General features: G+C 35.1%; 1 protein-coding gene across 1 annotated transcript; it reads right to left on the minus strand.

The window, feature by feature from the left end:
* Positions 1–1,493: 1,493 nt before the first annotated feature.
* On the minus strand, positions 1,494–23,322 carry LOC123531507 (citrate synthase, mitochondrial-like). The gene is made up of 10 exons (XM_053518679.1): positions 23,195–23,322; positions 19,980–20,021; positions 17,096–17,203; positions 15,856–15,976; positions 14,626–14,897; positions 11,901–12,100; positions 8,230–8,359; positions 7,448–7,549; positions 6,743–6,952; positions 1,494–3,909 (listed from the first exon to the last, which is right to left on the minus strand). Exons 1-10 carry the CDS (start codon positions 23,240–23,242, stop codon positions 3,739–3,741), a joined length of 1,404 nt encoding a protein of 467 aa, XP_053374654.1. The 5' UTR covers positions 23,243–23,322; the 3' UTR covers positions 1,494–3,738.
* Between the last annotated feature and the right edge of the window lie 996 nt (positions 23,323–24,318).

Consider the following 24,318-nt stretch of genomic DNA (forward strand, 5'->3'; position numbering starts at 1 on the left):
TCACGAAGTCTGTTCAGTTTCATTATGACAATATTCTGCTGAAGCCGGTGCTACAGGGTGTGAGGGATTTTATATATTTCATTACCTTTTGTGAAAAGACTCATATCAAAGTAGTATCAAAGTACTTTGAACGGACTCCATGATCCCGAGAGAAGAAGGGGTCCAGTGGAAAAACTGCCATACTACAAAACAAAGGGTAACAAGTTCAAGCTCCACCTCCTCTAAAATTGCTAACACTGAGATATGGGTACTGTGTACTGGTGCTTTACACATGTTATGCTGAAGAAATAGGGAATTTTTAAAGCTTTGTCTATCTCTTGTTCTATCCTTAATAGTTGCCCATATGGGCTACCAGTGGAAAGTGAACTTACATACATGGTCTATGAAAACAAGAACATAAATAACATTTAGCTCTTAGTACGGGGTACATTTCTAGCACTTAAAAGACTGACTTGTGATATTTAAATAATTCTTTATACTAATGTGGGCAGATGGGGATGATGATGTGGCACTAAAAGACAGGATCAAGAAAAACAAAATACTAAAAGTAAACAAAAGATTTCAAGTTCCCATTATATACATATGGTGAAAGTGACCCAAGGTTCTCGGAAGATTCAGAATTGGTAGTAGGTCACCGAAAGAAAAGTTGCATGAAATTACTTGAAAATCAGACCAGCAGTTTCTAACAATATCTTTTAAAGTTCCTACTACATACATATTGGGGAAAAAAGACCAAGCTCCCTTGCAGCCAGATTTTTTGTCAAATCAGAAAAAAACGAAAGGTCTTAGTAGAAAGTGAAACGAGGAACATTTCTGTGAAAATATAATTATCAAATCCAGCGAGCAGTTTCTGATAAGATTTTCAAGTTCCGCTCTATACATATAGGGAAAAGTAACTATGACCTGTGGCTGCCATTTTTTTCAACAAATTAGAATAATCTTGACAATCTTGGTGAAGGGTAACACAAAAAACATTTTTGTCTGATTATTTTGGTAACTGGCAAGTGGTTTCAAAGAAGAAGAGTCATGAAATTTTCCGTTTCTGCTGTCCTGAAAACCAGTTATGCATGGAATAAAACTTTGGTAGAGGACAATCCAAGGAGCTCCCAGGCAAAGTTTTGCCAACTTCCACCAAATGGTTTCAACGATTTTATTTGAAGCAAAGTGCGGACAGTCGGACACTATACAACGGACGGTGAGTGATCACAATATCTCACCAGGAGCACTTCGTACTCGGGGTGAGCTAAGAATGGAGCAAGCACTGAAATTTCACAGGACTTCTTGAAATACACTTATTCAAGAAAAACTTTGTTACAGAAACTATGGATCAACCAGTAGTTGAAGGGGAAGCATTTTCCATCAGTAACCGAAGGCAGGAACACAGGCCAATCTTATTTCTGACAAAAACTTGCCTGAAACTCAAATACACAGCAGCAAAATATACTCTGTTAAAATGGTCATTTTCTATAAGAAAGAATAACAAAAATATCTACTTTATTTAAAATCGATTTATTATAAGGTTTTTCAAATAGAAATGTTTTTCTATTTCTCTGCAATCCATTAATATAACAACAACGTTCTTGATAAGTCATGCATTTTGCATGAATCTAACATCTGCTCTCTTCTGGCACAGCACAGAGCTCGACTGGAGACAATATACAACATATATACCACTTGCTAAATATACATACACAGCATCAAACTAGAAATGAAGGCTAAGAAGATATACAAAGCTACTGTAATTGTTTTTTAAAGCATTTTTCTGTTTATTGGAGATATTTCATTGTAAATGGAGTAAGGTGATTCTAGCACTTCTATTGTAAACAATTACACCGGTGATAAAAAATGGGAAAACAGTTTGGAAATATTTACAGTTAAGGAAAAACCTGTATATTAAATTTAAAATGATTATGAAGAAATGCTGAAAAATGTTTCAGATAAAAAATACAGTTACACATCACAAAATCTAAAAATTATTATTTTTGATATAATGGGCAAAGTCTTTTCACAGGAATGCTGTAAGACAGGCAAGCTGCCAATTAAGAAGCATTAATCTTGCAAGGAACACCAGCAGACAGATTAGTTGCCACTTGACAAACATAAAGCAAAAATTTTTTTATGAGAATATTTCTATATCAAGATGACTGCAAATTAAACATACACTATAACTGAAGCATTTTATACAGATGCAAATAAAGTGCATACTGTAAATATAAATTTAACTTTTTTTTAAGCAGAATTTTATTTTTTCAAAAGTGAAAGACTCTCCGAAAGAAGTTTAAACAGTTCTTGAACAACATCCTGTGGCATACAAAAATATCTGTCTATGATGGTTCACAAAGAGATCAAAGTTTGTCTCCAATTTGCACCAATCTGAATATGGCAATGCAACCAATTTATACTGAACCTTCCTCTCTACTCCTAATAATTGAAATATATGTCTTTATATGACATGTTACTTACATGGAATAAAATTAATCATATCATTGTACACTCTCTGATCATGTATCATTCTAATAGACAATGACTCAACCTGAAGTTATCAAACATCAAAAAATTCAAAACGCATGTATCTTCCTGCCATCCATGGACTTTCCAATATTCAGTTGCCATACAAACATCCATAGGTGAAAACAAGTCTAACAGTTTATCAAAACAGCTATCACAGTCAAATAATACATTGGTCACCTATGCTTTTGCTTCCAGCATTTTTTAGCTACTGTCTGTTTGCTGAACATATTTATAATATGTGTTTTCTTACAGATACTAGAGGGTCATGTGAATAAATATTTTCTTTTGTTATATAACTATTTAAAACAGAAATACTCACTCAGGCCTTTTTCTCATCATTTTGGGAATGCCACCAACATCGGTAAAATACCTCTGTAATTTGTCTTAATTGGGAATAATGGAAACTTAGTAGCAAAACTGTTGTTGAAAAGCAGAAAAAACCTAGGCAGTAACAATGGTTTGGGAATTTCAAGTCCAGCATTGGGAAAAAACATGCTTTTCTGCATTGGGATTGCCTCCTTTTACAGGGTGGTTGCTTCATATGGAAAAAAGCCCTGCCACTGCTCCATAAATAAACAGCATGCCTGCTGTGTAACAATCAATTTATTTTTTTTTTCATAGAAAAGAAAACTTGTAATAATTATGTTTATGTTAGAAAATGAATAATATATTGGTGCAAGATTAATAATAAATAGTTCATATGAAAAAGTAAAATTTTCTAATGTCATAAAATAAAGTACATGTACACATATGCTGTTAACATAGGACTGCATACACAACAATGTGTAAAACAGAAAAAAGCACAACACACTAGCTGCATAATATAATTGAAATCTTATTTCAAGCTTTGTTCAAAACACATACAAGTTTACACAGCATCATTATCATTCACACATGTTTAGGATGAAAGTTAAATGAATATACTGGTGACCTAAGATAGAAATAGCACTAATTTCAAAATCACTTAATGTATTTCAAAGAAAATACATACACAAGTTGCACTTTTAGTTTACTGATGTAATTTGAACCATTTCTACATGATAAGAGAACCAACAGCTCATGCTTAACAACAACTTGATCTTTACTGTAACAAACAGAAAATTACACCTGCTACGAAAACCAATAACTTAAAATACAATATCCACTAATATTGATTCTCAAAAATAATTTAACTATTTTCAGTTTATAGAGTTCTACACCATAGTAAAATCAAACTAAAAAGTCCATTTATTTCTTAGCGGCTGCAGCAAGCTTCTTCAGGGCCGGTGTATCAAAAGATTTTGGTCGTTCAATCGGCAGTCCAAGAGCTCTGTCCCAAATTACTGATGCCATACATCCGAGCGCACGTGATACACCAAACAGTACCGTGTAATAATTCATCTCTGTCATACCATAGTACTGTAAACAAAAACAATTATCGAGATAAATTGTTTGAAATATTATAACTCATTTGCATATTTGTCTCAACTCAGTGTGCTTTCACCTGCTCCATTATGCTGCAACTTGCCAGCTACATTTTGGTATCTGATACAACTCATTTACTTTAAAGAATAAGTAATGAATACAGTGTTTATTCCAGGAGTGAGATCACGCAAGTTTTTGCCAGATTCCACACCTTTCTGACTCGTATTCAAGACAGGGCCTATGCATTTCTTGACTGTAGGCACGCATTCATAAAACACAAGTAAATTGTTTTGCGCGCGAGAGATGTTTTGTTGACAAGAATGCCTTCCCTTTGGTCTGGAAGGCACTAATTCTCCCACATTGACGTACACTACACGCACATTGAATGTACACTATTAACCTAGGTTTAACTTTAGTCAGTATATTACACATTCAATGAGAGCATACATCAAAGTTTGATATATGTATAAAGCATTAGTACGGTTGAGTTTAAAACTAAGATGCAAGGAAAAATCTTTTCTAAAATGACAAATTAGTCAATAGTGGGACAAGCTCTTGCCTGTAATAATTGTTTGTTTCATGTGTTTATATATATGACATCCCCCATGTCTCTGAGAAGCATCCCCCTTGTTTTTGAAAAATCCCCCCTTTTTCAGACAAAGGGGGATTTCCCCTGTTTCTGGAATAAACACTGTGAATATGATTTGAAGTTTTGAACTTGCTTATGAAACTCAGATACCTTACAAGTACTTTTGGACTCTCAGATACCTCTCTAGTGCTTCTGGATTCCATAACGGAAGACTTTAAGACTTTAAGAGACTCAGAGATGGATGACTATAGATAATAGAGAACATTCACCCCTTGCCATAATCACTCATTTGAGAGTATAACTGGAGCCAATTGGGCTTGCTGACTTCAATTTCATTACATCAAAAACAAGAGCTGTCCGTAAGACAGCGCGCTCCACTATTCGGCGATTTGACAGTAAAATGATTTTATGTCTCAATAAGAGACTTCTACTTTAAAAGGAAGATACACCAAGATATAAAAAGACCCTACTACTCAGAGGGGTTAAAGGTCAAGTATGGAAGGGGTACTGACATTCTTTATTTTGATGAAATTAAATTATATCAGAAACAAGGAGCTGCGTTCAATAAACGCTTGATGCCCCCAGTGGCATCCTTGTCAATACAAAGGAACCTAAGTCCAAAACGAGGTCAAGGTAAAACTGAGGTCAGGTCATGTTTGAAGATGAGGAATGGTCACAAGTTACATCTGTATTAGTATCAATTCATTTTTGTAAGCAGTATTGATGCTAGACGAAATGGTCCTATTTGGTTAACCAAGAGATGGCCCATATAAAGCAACCTAAGTCCAAAATGAGTCAAGGTCAAGGTCAAACTAAGTCAGGTGATGTTTGAAGATGAGGAATGGTCACATGTTACATCTGTATTAGTATCAATTCATTCTTGTAAGCGGTATTGATGCTAGATGAAACGGGCCCATTTGGTTAACCAAGAGATGGCCCATATAAAGCAACCTAAGTCCAAAATGAGGTCAAGGTAAAGGTCAAACTGAGGTCAGGTGATGTCTGAAGATGAGGAATGGTCACAGGTTACATCTGCATTAATATCAAGTCATTCTAGTAAGGGGTATTGATGCTAGATGAAACGGTCCCATTTGGTTAACATCGTACGGATGGACGGACGAAAGGACGGATGGACAGGACGATCACTATATGCCTCCCGCATCAGTAGATGCCGGGGGCATAAAAACAGTCCAAGAAACTACATGCACTTGAAGTATAAAGACTTTGCTAAACTCAGATGATATTTCTTTATTTCTTTATTTATTTATTTATTCTATTTATTATTATAGCAGATGATGATGATAAAAGATAATTTTTAAGTTTCAGGTCATTATCTTATATTATTTATTTATTTATTTTATTTATTATTATAGCAGATGATGATGATAAATATAATTTTTAAGTTTCAAGTCATTATCTTATATTGTACTAAAGTTATATCCAGAAAGCGAAGATTGCCAAAAAACTTTAAGTATGAAAGGGGCATAATTCTGTCAAAAATACAATTAGAGTTATGGGGATTGTAACCACACATGCAGATGATGATTATAAAGAAATATTTCTATTTCAAGTCATTATCTATTAAAGTACCAAAGATAAGTCTATAAACGAAGCTTTCGAAAAAATTTAACATGAAAATAATTCCAAGTATAACAACTTGGGGACCTTGACCTTGGTTATAATGGGCCCAGCCCCAGCACATACTTTGTTTGTATGATGGACAATGTCTATGTGAAGTTACAGTAAGATATAAGCAACAGTAACAAAGATATGACAGAAAAACAAAGGTTGCCGAAAAAATTTAACCTTAAAAATAACCTAAGTATAACACCTAGGTGACCTTGACCTTGGGTATAATGGGCCCAGCCCCTGCACATACTTTGTTTGTATGATGGACAATGTGTATGTGAAGTTACAGTAAGATGTAAGCAATAGTAACAAAGATATGACAGAAAAACCAAGGTTGCCGAAAAACTTTCTTAAAAATAACCCGAGTATAACACCTTGGTGACCTTGACCTTAAGTATAATGGGCCCAGCCCCTGCACATACTTTGTTTGTATGCTGGACAATGTTTATGTGAAGTTACAGTAAGATATAAGCAATAGTAACAAAGATATGACAGAAAAACAAAGGTTGCCAAAAAACTTTAACTAAGAAAGCTCACGCCGACACCGACACTGGGGTGAGTAGAATAGCACCCCTATTCTCCGAATAGTGGAGCTAAAAAGGTATTAACCTGTAAAAGTACTCCACTGTGTGCATCAACATTTGGCCAGGGGTTTGCTGCTTTGCCTTGTTCCAGGAGAATGTCTGGCACAACTTTGTACAGAGCTGAAACAAGTTTGAACATTGGATCGTCTGGCAATTTCTTCAAAGCAAATTCTCTCTGGCATGTGTAACGTGGATCTGTCTTCCTCAACACTGCATGGCCATATCCTGGGACAACCTGTAAAAGAGGATTTTTTTTATCATTTTAACACAGTTATGTTTGTTTCATTGAATAAATGCTATTTTTTCCAAAAATATTCAGTTATACACCTGTGACACTTAACCTACTTGTACCAGATCTAACTAAGACAACTGCTTGATATGAGGTAGATGTATGGGATTTATCTTGATAACATCATCCAACACAATCTATCAATGGTTTCTATGTAAAGTGCTAACTTCATTCTGATAATGTATACATGATAGGGTCAAACATGGAGAAATGTAAAGTCATGGTATAGGGATTTTCCAGAGCGGAATAGAAGGGTGCAGCGCCTTGCCCTTTTTCAGCGTCGCCCTTCTGCCCTAATCGCCGCCCATTTGCCTTCATTCAACACCCTTTTGTAAATTGTTTCTAACAATCATCAGTCAAAATATCAGACGTATCAATACATAAATGCCCCCACCAAATTACCAGAACAAGATAAACAAGGACAGCCACAAGTACACTAACCTGTCCACCCTTTAATGTGTTCCACACAAACTCCTTCATTCCATCCTCAGTAATATTGTCTCCCACTTTTTTTCTCACCTCTGTCAACCAAATAAGTACTTCCTGAAACAGGTACAACAGTAATACCTTGTTTTACCTTTGTTGTTATATAAACACATGAGCTGCCTGAAGAACAGCATGCTCTACTATAAAAATATTTGTCAATTGAAAAATGATTGCAATATCAAAATTAAAGGAAAAATGTTGTCTGGTTTTACTGTTATTTGCTATCTACTTTATAAATAAGCATCAGACTCCTTACAGAAATTGTACAACTAATTTATGGCAGTGTTAAAGTAAAAATTATTAATTTATCTGTTCTGTATTTTAGATGCTTAACAAAATATATATATATCACATATTATTCCAGATTTATATAGCAGTATTGTCATGATAAACATGTACTTTACATTCAAAATTAGTCACTACTGCTGCCAAACCCTCCCAGCAGTCTGACCAGAATGAGAACAGAGGGAGAGAAATCTTTCAGATATGTTTATCTAAATTTGCCCAGCTCTTAACCAATAGACAAACTGGTTCTTCAACATGCCAACTGTGTAGCACATACATTATGTCTTCATTTTTGGGAAGAACCAGTACTGTTCTCTTAGTTGTGTGGGAGGCACTCAAGAGTATCTCTAAAATTTCCATTGCTTGGACAGCTTATATAGAAGAAAACCATTCACAAACACAACATGATTTTGCATATAAATACAAAAAGTAAACCTGTCAGAGATACAAACCTGGTTAGCAAGACCGTGGAGTGGTCCGGCCAGTCCGTTCATGCCTGCAGCAAAACTAAGGTATGGATCTGACAGAGCACTGGCTACCAAGTGGGTTGTATGTGCACTAACGTTACCTCCTTCATGATCACTGCAAAAATGTTAGCATGTATTAAACTATTAAAGCAGCCTCCAAATGAATAACTTGAAGATAAAAAGAGAAATTTTCCAATGGTAGTGTAACTCTGAGGTTTCATCAAGTGCCAGGGGGTGGGGACTTACCCCCGCTATAGCAGTCTAAAGCCACTGCTCCTTTCATGCAGTAAATGAAGTTCTATATTGGACGACTCCAAGGCACCATCCCACTTCGAACTTCTGCCTTTTACTTCAATAATTGATGAAACCCCTGAATATAGTTGTTGTGTATGACACTGAATATTTGCAAACCCTGTACTGCTAGTATTTCAATTCTACAAGCTCAGGTTGATGGGTTCGCAGTCTGTTTGTTTGTTTGTTTTGGGTTTAACGCCGTTTTTCAACAGTATTTCAGTCATGTAACGGCAGGCAGTTAACCTAATCAGTGTTCCTGGATTCTGTACCAGTACAAACCTGTTCTCCGCAAGTAACTGCCAACTTCCCCACATGAATCAGAGGTGGAGGCATATGATTTCGGACACAATGTCTTTTATCAAATTGTCACGGAGAACATACGCCCCGCCCGAGGATCGAACTCACGACCCCGCGATCCGTAGACCGATGCTCTCCCTATTGAGCTAAGCGGGCGGGTCGGGTTCACAGTCGGACTCTGTTTTAGAAACGTTTTACAAAAATTTGATAAATATTTCAGTATCTTCACATTACTTTAACTACATCTTTTCAATCTGATCTATGTTCATGTCTATGAAAGTTTTCTGTGAAATGCCAACGATAGAAAATCATAGATTAACAAGAGCTGTCACTAATGGTGACAAATGCCCCCGCAGCACCTTGACCTTTGACCTGGTGACCTTGACCTTTGACCTGGTGACCCCAAAGTCAGTAGGGGTGGTGTACTCAATAAGTACTATCAGCATGTGAAGTTTGAAGGTCCTGGGTGAAGTGGTTCGCGAGTAAAGTGCCTTCATGCAAAAATTTAACGTTGGCCCCTGTGACCGTGAATATAATACAAGAGCACCGCCTTGCGGGTGCTGACGCTCATCTGATTTTTTTTGTGTAATAGAAATATTGTCCTACCCATGATTTTCTAAGTCTAAAAAGGGCCATCATTCTTGCAAAAAGCAGGATAGAGTTATGTTTCTTGATGTACAGTGTCCACTTATGATGGTGAAAAACTGTTGCAAGTTTTAAAGCAATAGCTTTGATAGTTTATGAGAAAAGTTGACTTACTCATAATACTCAACCAAGAAAATGATTTTCTAATCCAAAAGGGGCAATAATTATTGCAAAAAGCAGGATGGAGTTACGCTGCTTGCTGTACAGGGTCAACTTATGATGGTGAACAAGTGTTGCAAGTTTCAAAGCAATAGCTTTGATAGTTTAAGAGAAAAAGTTGACCTAAACATAAAACTTAACCAAGAAATCTGATATTTTCTAAGTCCAAAAGGGGCCATAAATCTTGCAAAAAGCAAGATGGAGTTATGTTTCTTGCTGTACAGGGTCAACTTATGATGGTGAACAAGTGTTGCAAGTTTTAAAGCAATAGCTTTGATACTTTAGGATAAAAGCTGACCTAAACATGAAACTTAACCAAGAAAACTGATTTTCTAAGTCCAAAAGGGGCAATAAATCTTGCAAAAGCAAGATGGAGTTATGTTTCTTGATGTACAGGGTCTGCTTATGATGGTGAACAAGTATTCCAAGTTTCAAAGCAATAGCTTCGATAGTTTGGGAGAAAAGTTGACCTAAACATAAAACTTAACCAAGAAATCTGATATTTTCTAAGTACAAAAGGGGCCATAAATCTTGCAAAAAGCAAGACGGAGTTATAAATGTTTCTTGCTATACAGGGTCAGCTTATGATGGTGAACAAGTATTCCAAGTTTCAAAGCAATAGCTTTGATAGTTTAGGAGAAAAGCTGACCTAAACATAAAACTTAACCAGGCAACGCCGACGCAGACGCCGACGCCGACAACCGCTCAAGTGATGACAATAACTCATCATTTTTTTTTCAAAAAAATCAGATGAGCTAATAATCGTCTGCTAGCTTACTTGTTTGCGTAATCGCCTTTGTTTAAGGTGGATAATCAGACTTCGACCATGTAAGGGATTTGCTTGTAACTTTAACATCTGATCATTTACACTCATTTATGTTCACTAAACACTTAATACAAGTTAGATTTTCGCTGGAGGTATTTTTAAAATTCGATTTTCCTATCCTGGTTGCCCAACCAAGATAGAGTTATTTTATCATAAGTATAAATTTCATAAGCATACTTTGCTTAAGGAAAGGTATTAATATTAGATATATTGAAATATATTTGTAAAATATTTTCATTAACAATTATGTATTTAGATGGAATTCGACAGAAACGAAAGTTTAAAAAATTATTATTATCTCCCTTTGCCTATCTTGGTTGCGCAACCAAGATAGATTGGAAATAAATGAATTCAGAAGCTACACACAGATTTAAAGCTTGCCATTTGGTTCAGATTGTTAAATAGTTGGTATGTCTATCAAATGCAAACGTAAAACTAGAAATTGTATCGAAATAAAATGAATTACTCAGCTTATTACAAAATTCGATTTTTTATTCACTCAAGTGATCATGTCATCTGCAAACTTAAACGGTTTGATAGTTGACTGACCAATGTTACACGCTTGTTATGCAGATGACATGATCACTTGAGTGAATAAAAAATCGAATTTTGTAATAAACTGCAGCCGTTTTTCGTAACCATCACACTCAATTCATTGGAAATAACGAAGATTTGATGCACTGAAAGCCTTACTGAGAATGTGCTCCCTTTTTAATATCGTATATCAACGACGGTGATTTAAAAAATTTCTATCTTATTTATCGATTTCCTTCAAGTAGATTTATTCGAAATTAATTTTTTTTAAGACTGTTCGCGTTTTTTCTCTTTTAGTTACGTAAACCCCCAGTGCAATTGCATTGCATATGTAATTCTCACGACCGCACACTCCTCACACAGTGTTATATATATTTACTTCCGGGATACACAAATCCAATTTTCTTTTATAATCGCGACAAAATGAGATGACACAGCGTTATAATTCTTTTAATGTATTTTTCAGTAGCATTTAAGGTAAATAAATGTCCCGTTTATACGATTCTCATTTCTTATTAACATAAAACAGCGTCCAAAATACGTTACCGGTGGGTGGGGTATTGCTTATACCGCTGATACGATCAACCCGCGTTATAAATTTAACCCCGCTAGATCTGCGGGTCTCGAAACTTGGACCCCGACGACAGCGTTATAACGGGGTCCCAGTGTACTATCAGCATGTGAAGTTTGAAGGTCCTGGGTGCAGTGGTTTGCGAGTAAAGTGCCTTCATGCAAAAAGTTAACGTTGTGACGAACGAACAAACTAACGAACGGACGGACAGTTGAAAACTAATATGCCTCCCTTCGGGGGCATAAAAATGCATGATGTAATACAAGAAAACAATTATTTTAAAGCATAAGTGACTTTAAAATCGTGAAATGAATTCTGAAAATATTCTACCTGTGTATTGTCAGGTATAATCTCATAAGCTCTACAAAATCTGCGTTATCATATCCCAGCATTGTGGCAAAGTTCCAACTCCAGTCTTTCTTTGGGTCTATGGCACCTACAGAGCTGCCTTCTCTGTACAAGTTACGGTAAATAATGGATGCAACAGTGGGTAGCTTTGCAATCATGTCCATGGAATCTTCATAGGCATACTGTAAATATACACCAAACACAGTATCGGTGAAAATCAGAAATTTCTGCAACTAGGGATTAATTTTCCCTACATATTGGCAATATCTCTCTCTCTCTGTATATCTCTATATATACATTCAAAATAACACTATCACTGGTTCCAACAGTTGAAATCCATCAAAACAAACTTCTACTATACATTGTTTTAGGTCTACATGTAATCATAAATGTGTCTTAGGCCTAAACAATGTTTCTCCAAAATTTGAAGGTTAGAGTTAGATGAATCCTATTTTTTTTTTAAAAATTGATTCTGTCATCAGAAATACCAATGTTACATAGATCAGAAATGAGAGGTTTAAGTGTTATTAAACTGAGATCTGAGAAGAGCCCTTAAAAATAATTTCCCCTTTAATACACCGTTTTTGCATAACTTATGAAAATTTTGCCACGAAACAGGAAAAAAATCAGTAAGGAAAGGAATTTTAGCTAAGGAGAGTCAGGTTATCCTAAACAAATGAATTCTTTTATGTGTTATATGTCAAATATGGTAGGAAAGAACAGAATAAGAACGACAGCAACAGTCAAAATGTTAAAAAGCCTTGTCATCTAAAACAAACAATCTAAAGAGCGGCAACAATTCTGAGACATAGAACACTCCCTCTATGATGCTTAATCATTACTTAATGGGATAACAGAATACAACAAAAAAAAAAATGAAGAAGGACCTTAACTTTGTATTAAGAGCACCGCCTTGCGGGTGCTGACGCTCATCTGATTTTTTTTGTGTAATAGAAATATTGTCCTACCCATGATTTTCTAAGTCTAAAAAGGGCCATCATTCTTGCAAAAAGCAGGATAGAGTTATGTTTTTTGATGTTCAGTGTCCACTTATGATGGTGAAAAACTGTTGCAAGTTTTAAAGCAATAGCTTTGATAGTTTATGAGAAAAGTTGACTTAAACATAACACTCAACCAAGAAAATGATTTTCTAAGTCCAAAAGGGGCAATAATTATTGCAAAAAGCAGGATGGAGTTATGTTGCTTGCTGTACAGGGTCAGCTTATGATGGTCAACAAGTGTTGCAAGTTTCAAAGCAATAGCTTTGATAGTTTAAGAGAAAAAGTTGGCCTAAACATAAAACTTAACCAAGAAATCTGATATTTTCTAAGTCCAAAAGGGGCCATAAATCTTGCAAAAAGCAGGATGGAGTTATGTTTCTTGCTGTACAGGGTCAACTTATGATGGTGAACAAGTGTTGCAAGTTTTAAAGCAATAGCTTTGATACTTTAGGATAAAAGCTGACCTAAACATAAAACTTAACCAAGAAAACTGATTTTCTAAGTCCAAAAGGGGCAATAAATCTTGCAAAAAGCAAGATGGAGTTATGTTTCTTGATGTACAGGGTCTGCTTATGATGGTGAACAAGTATTCCAAGTTTCAAAGCAATAGCTTAGTTTAGGAGAAAAGTTGACCTAAACATAAAATTTAACCAAGAAATCTGATATTTTCTAAGTACAAAAGGGGCCATAAATCTTGCAAAAAGCAAGATGGAGTTATGTTTCTTGCTATACAGGGTCAGCTTATGATGGTGAACAAGTATTCCAAGTTTCAAAGCAATAGCTTTGATAGTTTAGGAGAAAAGCTGACCTAAACATAAAACTTAACCAGGCAACGCCGACGCAGACGCCGACGCCGACAACCGCTCAAGTGATGACAATAACTCATCATTTTTTTTCAAAAAATCAGATGAGCTAAAAATGCAAATTAAGAGTTATTAAGCCTGTGCATTCCATGCAAGATCATCACAGTGAACAAGTATGTGAAGTTTCAATCCATTGCAATTAAAGGTTACTCAGACACCAGCTTATATACAAATGCTAAGTCAAAAAAAAGGAAAAACAAGTGAATGAAGTATTGCCATGCAATACAAAGTCCTCTACTGGAAGGCAACTAATTTTCTCTACTGCAGTAAAACATAATGATCTGATATCTGTCAATGATATGGTATAAACAATATTGTACTATATACATGATATATACAAAATATTATAACATTGCAGACAGATGGATGGAAATCAGATCATCACAGTGAAGAAGTGTGTGAAGTTTCAATCCATTGCCACAAGTGATTACTGACATATAAGCTTATATACAACATTTAACAAATTGGGCAGTAGACACCGGCACAGCTGTGAATGCAGACACAGGCAAATGGGTGAGTGCAATAGCTCTACCTGTAAGAAACAGAAATTAAGTATGTGAATTGTGTTAATTAAGTCAAAATTGGCTCTTATTAAACATTGTTTTTAGAAATAACTGTTTCCACTGGAACTCAGCTATGGAATTCTATAGAATTTCGTACTGCAGCTCCAGCTCCACAATCATGTCACATGATGTGCAACTTTACTTTACCATTGAAAAAGAATTGGTCACAGTGAACTAAACTAGAATGTTACTTAACACAATATAATTATGTAAATATTCTCTATAACCATATAAAAATAAAGTTTTGACTAAAATAAAAATATTCTGCTTTGATAGTTACCTCCCAGTATTGGCTCTTCTTCACACCACTATGATAAGCCTTGGCAAATTTGCTCTCGCTGTTCAATGCAGTGATTGCAGCACTGAATTGTGACATAGGGTGGAGATTACTAGGGAAGTTGTTCAACATAGTTGTGACATGGTTGGGTATGGCCGCTCTGTCATTCCACTCTTTAGAGATGGCATCAGCCTGCTGTTGGGTGGGAATTTCACCAGTCAAAAGCAGCCAAAACAAAGCCTCAGGTAAAGGTTGTTCACCGGTCCCTCCATTACCTGTGGATTTATTCTGAGGTATAAGCCTATTTTACATGGTTCATACACATTCTTTCAGACAAAATTCCCTGACATTTCCCTGACTTTTCCCTGACATGAAAGCATTTTTCCCTGACTTTTTGGTTCGGTACGATACAAACCAAGTCACCTAGTATGACTTTTGTTATCTTAAAATGTGCACATTTAGTGGTTCAATGGAGAGAAGGGAATCGAATCATTAGATATAGCCATCACCAGATTTGCTCAGGAGGTAATGGGTGCAAATCCCTTTCAGTTTCTTCTATGTGGAATTTGAAAAATATGTAGAATATAAATATATGCATATAATTTAAAATTATGCTTTAATTGTTGTAAGTGTGATAGCTTTCATGAAAAAGGAAATATTTGAAGAAACTGCCTTAACCTTTACAAATTGTTGCCTAACCAGATCAGAAAATTCCCTGACATTTTCCTGACATTTTCCAAATTTCAAAATTTCCCTGACATTTTGTAAAATTCCCTGACAATTCCCTGACCTTGAAAAAAATTTTTTTTCCCTGACGCGTATGAACCCTGTTTTAAGTTTCAAAGCTATATGCCTTTAAATGATAGCTACACATACTTGCAATCAATGTGTGATGCCGACACCAGGGACAGTCGAGCTGAAAATGTCCATTAATTCCAGAAAAATTAATTTGACATGAAAGTCACGAAAATATGCACGTCTACTTCATGTTAATGAAGTACAGTACGAAGTTTCATTTTGATTGGATAGAAACTGTAGGAGAAGTTAAGTGCACAAGGTGTGACAAACAGTTAGTTCAAACATAATACTTTAACACTGAGGACATAAAATATTTACATTGAGCAACTGGCCAGACATTGTCATTGTTATTCTGATTTAACAGAATGTCATCTAGTGCTACTTTGTATATCAACCTAATGGGAAAATTCTGGTCTTATGAAAAATGCAATTTACCTCTTGGGAGGAGTTCTTGACAGTCAGGAATGCTGTAACCACGGAATCGGATTCCTTCATTGGGATCAAGGACAGAAGTTTCTGTAACGAGACCACGAATACCTCTCATACCACCATACATCTGCAAATAAAGTAAGAATTATTTTTTTGCATAAGAACAGCAGCTATGGAAACAAAGTTTGATACTTACAAGGGATTCCTTAGGATGATCAGAAGTCATTTTCTGGCAGGGTCATCTCAGTTAAGCCTAATACTCAGGTACAGTACAGTCTAGTTTAAGTATACTGAAGAGTTTTAACAGACATGTCTAAAACATCAAAACATACTTTAAGGGACAGGAAAATTTTTCAATTTCAACAATCTGTCCATGGTGTCAAAATTCAGATTAATGTAAATACTGTATAATATAAAAATTGTATAGTAAGAGTCCTTTGCCCTTTGGATAACAGTGAAACTTCATAAAAAGATAGATAAAACCTAAAACCAGGAATTGTCAAACTTTGCTAAAGGTCAGTTTAACCATAGTTTCATACATAATATATGATAACATAAGTAACTTTATTAATAACTTTGTCAGTTTTTACAATAATCTATATTGTAATATATATTACATAAGCATACACATGTAAGTTTTTTTACACATAAACATCATTTTCATATGTCACTTTCTTCAGTTACAATAGATGTTCAAAATGTCCCCATCAATTTTGCAAAATGAGCTGTAAACAAGGTCGAAAGTTCCTGATGGTGTCTTCGCAAGTTTCACAACTGATATTGCGCATTTCACGGCAGATAGAATCCTTCAAATCCAGTAATGTGTCTGGCTTGGGAGAATAGACTCTTTTCTTTTAGGAATCACCATAAAAAGAAATCTAATGGATTTAAGTCTGGTGAGTGAGGGGGCCATTCAAAGTTAAGCCTTCAGGGAAATAATCTGACTTCCAAATTTTTGTTTCAAATTTTCAGAAACAATGAAAACATATGACGTCATTGACGTCATGTTGACGTTGCATGCAATCATTCTACCTGTCTAATAAAACCTGGGCCAATTAGCTTTCTAACAAGTGCTGAACCATTTCACTATCGCAAAAACTGAAAAAGGTATTAAAGTTATGTTATCATATATTACAGATCACCCTGTACCCTCCACTCAAATGGCATTATCCTGATGAGTCTTCTTTACTTTCATGCATTTCCTGCCTTTTTTACTTTAATAATAACAACACACTGATTTACTTACCATATCAACTGTGACCTCTCCAACCTTAGTTGATCCATGTTCCTTCCTGAACTTTTTCACTTCCTCTTGTTTCTCTGGAATCTGATTGGCTAGAACTGCCTTCAGGTTCTGTAAAACAGAGAGGCTATTTAATGATTTTTTTTTTCAAATTCAGAAAATTATTCATGACGAAGATGCAAGTTGAAATTGTTTTCTTTATAAAACATGTAAACAATGGCACACATTCCTTACTAAGAATCTTTGCAAATTACAACAAAACAAGAGTGCCCCAAAGCAGGGCATTATACACCCAAAATATTCTAGATCAAAGTATGAAGTAAAATTTAAAGATTTTTTGGGGTGTATGTGTGCTTGGGGGGAGGGGGGGATGTAATATGGTAATGAGTCTGGGGCTGGGGGGTTTGGGAGGGGGATTAATGTAGATTGCTGCACTCTTAAAATCACTTCATCACCACCCATCTTCATTCCAAAATTAAAGTTCATACCTTGAAATGTTGTGCTCTAGATACAATAAACAAAGGGATTTGAACTTGCTGTAACCATGACCAGTTGACCTTTGACCTACCAACCTGGTTTTTTGGGGCTGGGGGAAGAAATGTGGATTGCTGCACTCATCAAATAACCCCATCACCACTCAAATGCAAGTTTAAAGTAAAAAATATCTTGAATAGTTTTGATGTTGTGCTCTGAACACAAAATACAAAAGAACAGATCTGAATTCAATCTGTGGCACTGACCTATGACCAAAGTCAAACCATTTGACCATTGAGCTCCATCTGTGACCTTTGACCTACAGACCTTGTTCATGTGTTCTGTGCATGGTCTGACCGCCATCTGTTTAAAGTCAATACCTTGAATAGTCACCCAGTTATGCTCCTGACAAAAAATATGATGGATGGATGCGTCATCGCATAATACCTCCTTTTTTCCGGGCATGTAATAAACAAGAGCTGTCGGAGGACAGCAACGCTCGACTATTCAACAGCCTTGTCAATAGAATGAATACAAATGTCGAAAAAAGGGGCATAATTTAGTAAAAAAGCAAAACAGGGTTATGGAACCTGCATAGTGCTTATCAGCTCATGACAGTGGACAGGTGTGTGAAGTTTCAATCCATTTCCATTAGTGGGTACCGAGATACCAGCTTACATATAAGAATTTAACCAACAAGAGCTGTCAGTGGACAGTGCGCTCCACTATTCTCAGTGCTTGATAGTATAATATAAGCAATGAGTAAAACTTTAACATTACAATAAGCATATTCTAAGTCGAAAAGGGGCCATAATACAGTCAAAATGCTTGATAGAGTTGCCTCCTCCTTTTTACAGACTGGGGTCATGATGGTAAATAAGTATGCAAAATATGAAAGCAATATCTCAATGGACTTTGAAAATATTTTGGGCGGAACGCAAACTTTAACATTACAATAAGCATAGTCTAAGTTGAAAAGAGGCCATAATTCAGTCAAAATGCTTGATAGAGTTGCCTCCTCCTTTTTACAGACTGGGGTCATGATGGTAAAAAAGTATGCAAAATATCAAAGCAATATCTCAATGGACTTTGAAAATATTTGGGGTGGTATGCAAACTTTAACATTTGTGTGACGCTCACGCTCATGCCGACGCCAGGGCGAGTAGGATAGCTCCCCTAAAAACTCCTAAGTTGAAAAAGGGGCATAATTTTGTAAAATGCAAAGTAGAAAGTGAACAAGTGTGTGAAGTTTCAATCCTTTCCCATTAGTGGATACTGAGATACCAGCTTACAAACAAAAACTTAACCAAAAACTGCTAAGTCGAAAAAGGGGCATAATTTTGAGAAAAAAAAATGAATAGAGTTATGGGACCTGCTTTGTACATGTCAGATCATGACAGTGAACAAGTGTGTGAAGTTTCAATCCATTCACATAAGTGAGTACTGAAATACCAGCTTACATACAAAACCTTAACCAAAAATTTCTAAGACGAAAAAGGGGCATCATTTTGTAAAAAAGCAAAATAGAGTTATGGAACCTGTGCAATGTAAGTCAGTTTATCACAGTAAATAAGTGTGTGAAGTTTCAATCCATTCCCACAAGTGGTTACTGAGATACCAGCTTACATACAAAACCTTAACCAAATCTGGACGCCGATGCTGACGCACAGGCGAGTCCAATAGCTCTACTACTCTATGAATAGTCTAGCTAAAAACCATACTCTTACTTCCCTGTGTTTCTATATATTTACTATTCTACTTCTACTAGAGTTCTAAACAATAAAGGTTAGGTTTTTCATATAAATTTGCAACCTCCGCACAGGAATATTGTTAACAATCATCCCTGCCTTCAAGCAAATCACGTGACGATGGTACAACCATGTGATCATAAAATGGCGACACGCTTAGCAACACCTGGTAAATCAAATGCTAGCCATAATCTATAGGCAAATAGACATTTATGTTACAACCTTTAAGAACATAATGGAAGTATTTAATGTATCCATATTTTGCAGTATGCCTTTCATCAAATTCTCTTAATGTACCGTCAAGTAATTTCTTTGTTAACATTTTTTGCAGGTGCACGTCACAACACCACAAAAAAGAAGTAATTTTAGTATAACTATATTATTTTTTGTTTTTTTTTTGCTCGTTTTACAAGCAAAATATATAATATTTAACTACAGAGATAAAAACTTTGAAAAACATTTAAAATATTGAAAAATAAAACTTATTTATACATGGTGGCGGTGTCTACTGTACCCATAAGGGGAAGTAACACTGATGGAGTTTAATAATTTGTGCATTTTTTATCATTTAAAATCTTAGGAAATTTACAATGGTTGTTCCTGTACTCTACTAATTACTGCTACTAGGGAACTATTTAAAAGCATTGAATCTAGATGACACCTACTGTGCTTGCTGCTGTAGCATATCTGCAGTTGCTCACCAAACCCTGAAAGAAGAATGAGAACTTTATTACAAGGTTTTTTCTCATATAAACACATTATACCAGCAGAATCATAAACTTACTACCCATTAAGAAGACATGAGACCGCTAGACACTTGCTATTATAAATATCATTTAAAATGGGAAGTGTCTGTCTGTCAGGTACCCTGCTATCTAGCTACCCATTCAGTCCCGGATGCATAGCCTGTCCTGTCGTCTAGGGGTTTTCAATGCATCCAGTAATCAGTTTATGAATTAGTTTTTTTTTTCAAAGAAAGTATGACATTATACTTTACATAATATATTGCTAAAGTACATCAGATTCTGATCATTATTTGTGTAAAAAATTTCATGGATTACAGATGAAGTTACTGTAACTATTTAAAGGCATTTCAGTATTGTTACTGCAGTATGGAAAATGTGCCGAGACAAATATTGACAAACGGAAATTTCACAAAGACAAAATGTCGCATTATAGGATATGGTGAACTGAAAGTAATTCCATAGTTTGGTTCATTTTTCTCGCATATGCAAACAGCAATCGATTACATCACTCAAAAATTACCACGCGCTAGACTGTCTCTATAATTTTCTATTGAAAACTTGCATGTTAATTATTTTACACGGAAGCAGTCGAGTAACACCCAACACGACTAAAAATAGACACTGGAATTCCACAAACTGTTCATTTTTCAGCTACTTTCAGATCTATTACATTGTAAGTTCGCTGTTGTTGTGATATAGAACAATTTAGCATCTTCCTGGTTGCGTGAAAATGGAGCAATTTTCTGTATGTTTCAGATCAAAATTTATACGTGGAAAACATACACATTTACATGAATGGGAACCCTGCGGATGTTGCAATTTACCTGAAAAAGACCCAAATCAAATGTCATTAATACTTTTCAAGTTATACTCCGGACAAAAGTGTGACAGTGTCACAGACAGACAGACAAAGCAGCAACTATATGTTTGCCTTTTGCCCTTTGGGAAGCATAAAAAAAATTTAATTAACTGATTACAACAACCAAGACGAAACTATTACTGGACACCTAGAAAAACTCTAGAGAATAGGCTAGGCATCTGTTTCCTAGACGGCTAGAGTGCAGGCTGGATCTCCAGTTACTGAATGGGCAGATGCTGCCTATTTCTGGCTACCATAACTTAACTGACGCTATTTTTATTTTCTGAGGGTCACGTCTATTATTAAGTTATGGCGAAACCCCCTGATTTGGTTAACTAACCAGTGTTGAACTGCAATATCTGATGTCTCTGGTGAAAAAGTGGACATCATGCAAAAGTTCAGAGCACATGGTTAATTTGAAAATCAAGATCAAAATTTTGCATATTTATGATTAAACTGATTTATCAACATAACCATTTTCACGAAAATTAATGAAAAACATATCTTAGGTTAGTTAGAAGGTTAAAGTTCTATAGCGCCTATTTGTTTTTCAAAATGAAGAGTACCCTGATCAGGTCACAACTGCAATGGCGAACAAAATATTGCAGACAGGTTTACCCATGAAACTTGTGTCACAGTGTGTATAACTTAAAGGAGAGATCGCCGTGACGTCACGCAATAATACCTGTTTATCTGATGGTTGGCAAAACAAATGTTTTTACATGATTTGTGTATGGGATCAGAATTTTTAATTTTTAATAATTTTTTCACTCATTTATGGATTTTAAAAATTCAAAAAGTTTTGAAATGCTTACGATTTTCATATTTTCTCGTTTAAATATCTTTTTAAAATGAATAACCATTTTAAATGACATATGATTTTAATAGCGGCGAAGGGACACTCCAAACTTCTTGAAAAAACACTGTAAGTTAAGCGTTCATAATAAATCCATTTTATTTCGAAATGATAATTAAAAGTAATCAATAAATTGCTTGTTTTATATTCTTTCCATTGATCAAAAGATTATTGATATCATTCGTTTTTTAAGAAAGTTTAAGCCGTCAGAAAAACATTACTGTTTACAAAAAATCATGGACCCTCGGTGTCTTATCAGTTCTAAAAAAAGAAAATACAAGAGATTTATATACAAACACGATCTCTCCTACTGTGTCAAAATTATGTTGCATGGTTTATTTTATGCCAGATCAAAAGAAAAATTGATTAGAAATATTTTACTGGTACTGATGATAAACCCGGACAGATGATAAAGTCGACCACCTTGGAAAATTTTTATTGCAATTGGTTATTTATAAAATTGAATACACCATCTAACAGTTTCCATTTACAACACCAACTGGTGTAAATAAAAACAAAATTGGTAAATATTCTGTATAAATAAATGACTTACATTTATCTGTATAAAAAATATTTATCCAAAATTACTGGGGAAGAGGGTGTTTTTTGCGCATGCTCACTGTCGCCACATGAAGGCCTGACATTGGGTCACCTTTCATTACTTATCAGGAATGACTGTTGCAGCTTTTTGGGGAAAGTTTCAATATAATACTACAAAGAAAATTTTGTAAATGACAAAGTGATCGAATTTATCATCAGTCAACCTGCTTACAGTCCCCATTTTACTAACCCCTTTCAGGGCCTCACTTCGTGTGAGTTTGCTAACTAAATATAAATTTGACTTATGTAAAGTTTTCAGCAAATGTTAAGCTTTATTTTGATACCAACCATTGATTACAAATTGCAGAAATAAAAAAGTTACAGGTAAAAAACCTCATTTTCTGTTCGGGTTTATCATCAGTACCAGTAAAGTACAAGGTGAGTCCACTGCATTTCATTTAATGAAATTTTTGCATGTCAGACTTCAGGCACAATTTCAAATTAGATTTCAATACGGGATTTTTTTCAGCTCAAGAGATCCATAACGCTGACTGAGCTGATTTTTTAGCTAGTTTAGACATTGCCTATAAAATGACCTTGCTGCATTTTTCTATACATGTGAACAATAAGGATTATTCAATATTATTTTCACAAAGAAACATACTAATGGCAAGGGCAGAGAAGTCTTAAACTTCTGGATTCAAATAAACCTAATGACACTTTCTACAAAAATTGTGAAGCAAGATTACAGTCCTTCCCATTCTCCACCCACTAAATTTAACTAATCGTCCTTGGCCTTCGCCCACTTTAAAGACATGAAACATTAAAAACACAGCATGCAACTCTGACAAGTTATTTCAAATATAAAAGACACATCACCTGATGGCTTGCCACAAGTTTCACAATGGAATTGCGAAACATCGACATTTTCAACAAAAATATCGTGCTTCCAATAAAATACCGGTGTCCGTGGAAGTGACGTCACAGAAAGATCACGTGACGATTTATTTTCGTCATTAATTATATTCATCTTTCGTCCTCAACTTCCTCAATGTCAAGGTAAACATTTACGTGATATTCATACTGTTCGATTGAAAAACAATATTTCATGGAAAATAAAAAGGACTAAAGAGTTAAAACAAAAGAAGTATAAAATTATATTTAAAGCTCTTTGGTTAAAATGCCAAAAGGGATACCTGAAATATAAAGAGATTATCATACACATCTTCTTCTTCAACTTATATATTACACTTAAAGGAGAATAATTCTATAAGACTTGTCTTCCATTCTTATCCTTTCCTGTGTTGCTTTCACCAAATTATGATATATGTTTCAATATAAATCAAATGATGACACAAGAATGAATGTAGAAGAAAGACTATAATAAAAATAATTTATATTATTGCCGTAAATGTAAAAACAATTTTAATAAAATATTTGCCCAATCCCTAAATACAATGAAACATAAACCGCCGCGTGAATTCCGGAAGACATTTAGACAGAAATCTGCAAGTCGAGGCGAGCAAATAACAGATTACTCTTTCTATAAGCATTTTAAAGGTCTCTTCTCCGACCACAACCAACGTGAAACAAATATTGAGTGTGATGACTTTGTTAAAACATTTTCAGCATCGGAAAGCAACAGTGCATCATTTGAAGAACTTTATAGACATATATCCGTTGAAGAGATTGTACGGGCATCTAAATGTCTGGGTAGTAATAAAGCTTGTTGGGCTGATAATATTTTATATGAATATTTTAAAGCAAATATATATAATTTATATTGTAAATCCTTTGCAATTGCTACTTAATTACATTCTTGATAGTAGAACCTTTCCGAGATGCTGGTCGTCAGGGTGCATTATTCCTTTACATAAAAAGGGTGATTCCTCAGATCCAAATAACTATAGGGGAATTACAATAACAAAATTAAGTTGTTTTGCGAAGTTTTTCACTGTAATTATAAATGAAAGACTTGTCTATGGATAGCGACAAAATTACGG

This window comes from Mercenaria mercenaria, chromosome 11 (assembly GCF_021730395.1).
Source record: "Mercenaria mercenaria strain notata chromosome 11, MADL_Memer_1, whole genome shotgun sequence".
Classification (NCBI taxonomy): Eukaryota; Metazoa; Mollusca; class Bivalvia; order Venerida; family Veneridae; genus Mercenaria; species Mercenaria mercenaria.

Excerpts from the sequence above, each read along its gene's own strand:
- LOC123531507 (XM_053518679.1), bottom strand. The coding sequence starts at position 23,242 with ATGTCGATGTTTCGCAATTCCATTGTGAAACTTGTGGCAAGCCATCAG. Across the intron at positions 14,898-15,855 it reads TCAAGAACTCCTCCCAAGAG|GTAATGGAGGGACCGGTGAA; the intron begins GTAAATTGCATT and ends ATAAATCCACAG. Across the intron at positions 8,360-11,900 it reads TTATACCTGACAATACACAG|TGATCATGAAGGAGGTAACG; the intron begins GTAGAATATTTT and ends ACATTTTTGCAG.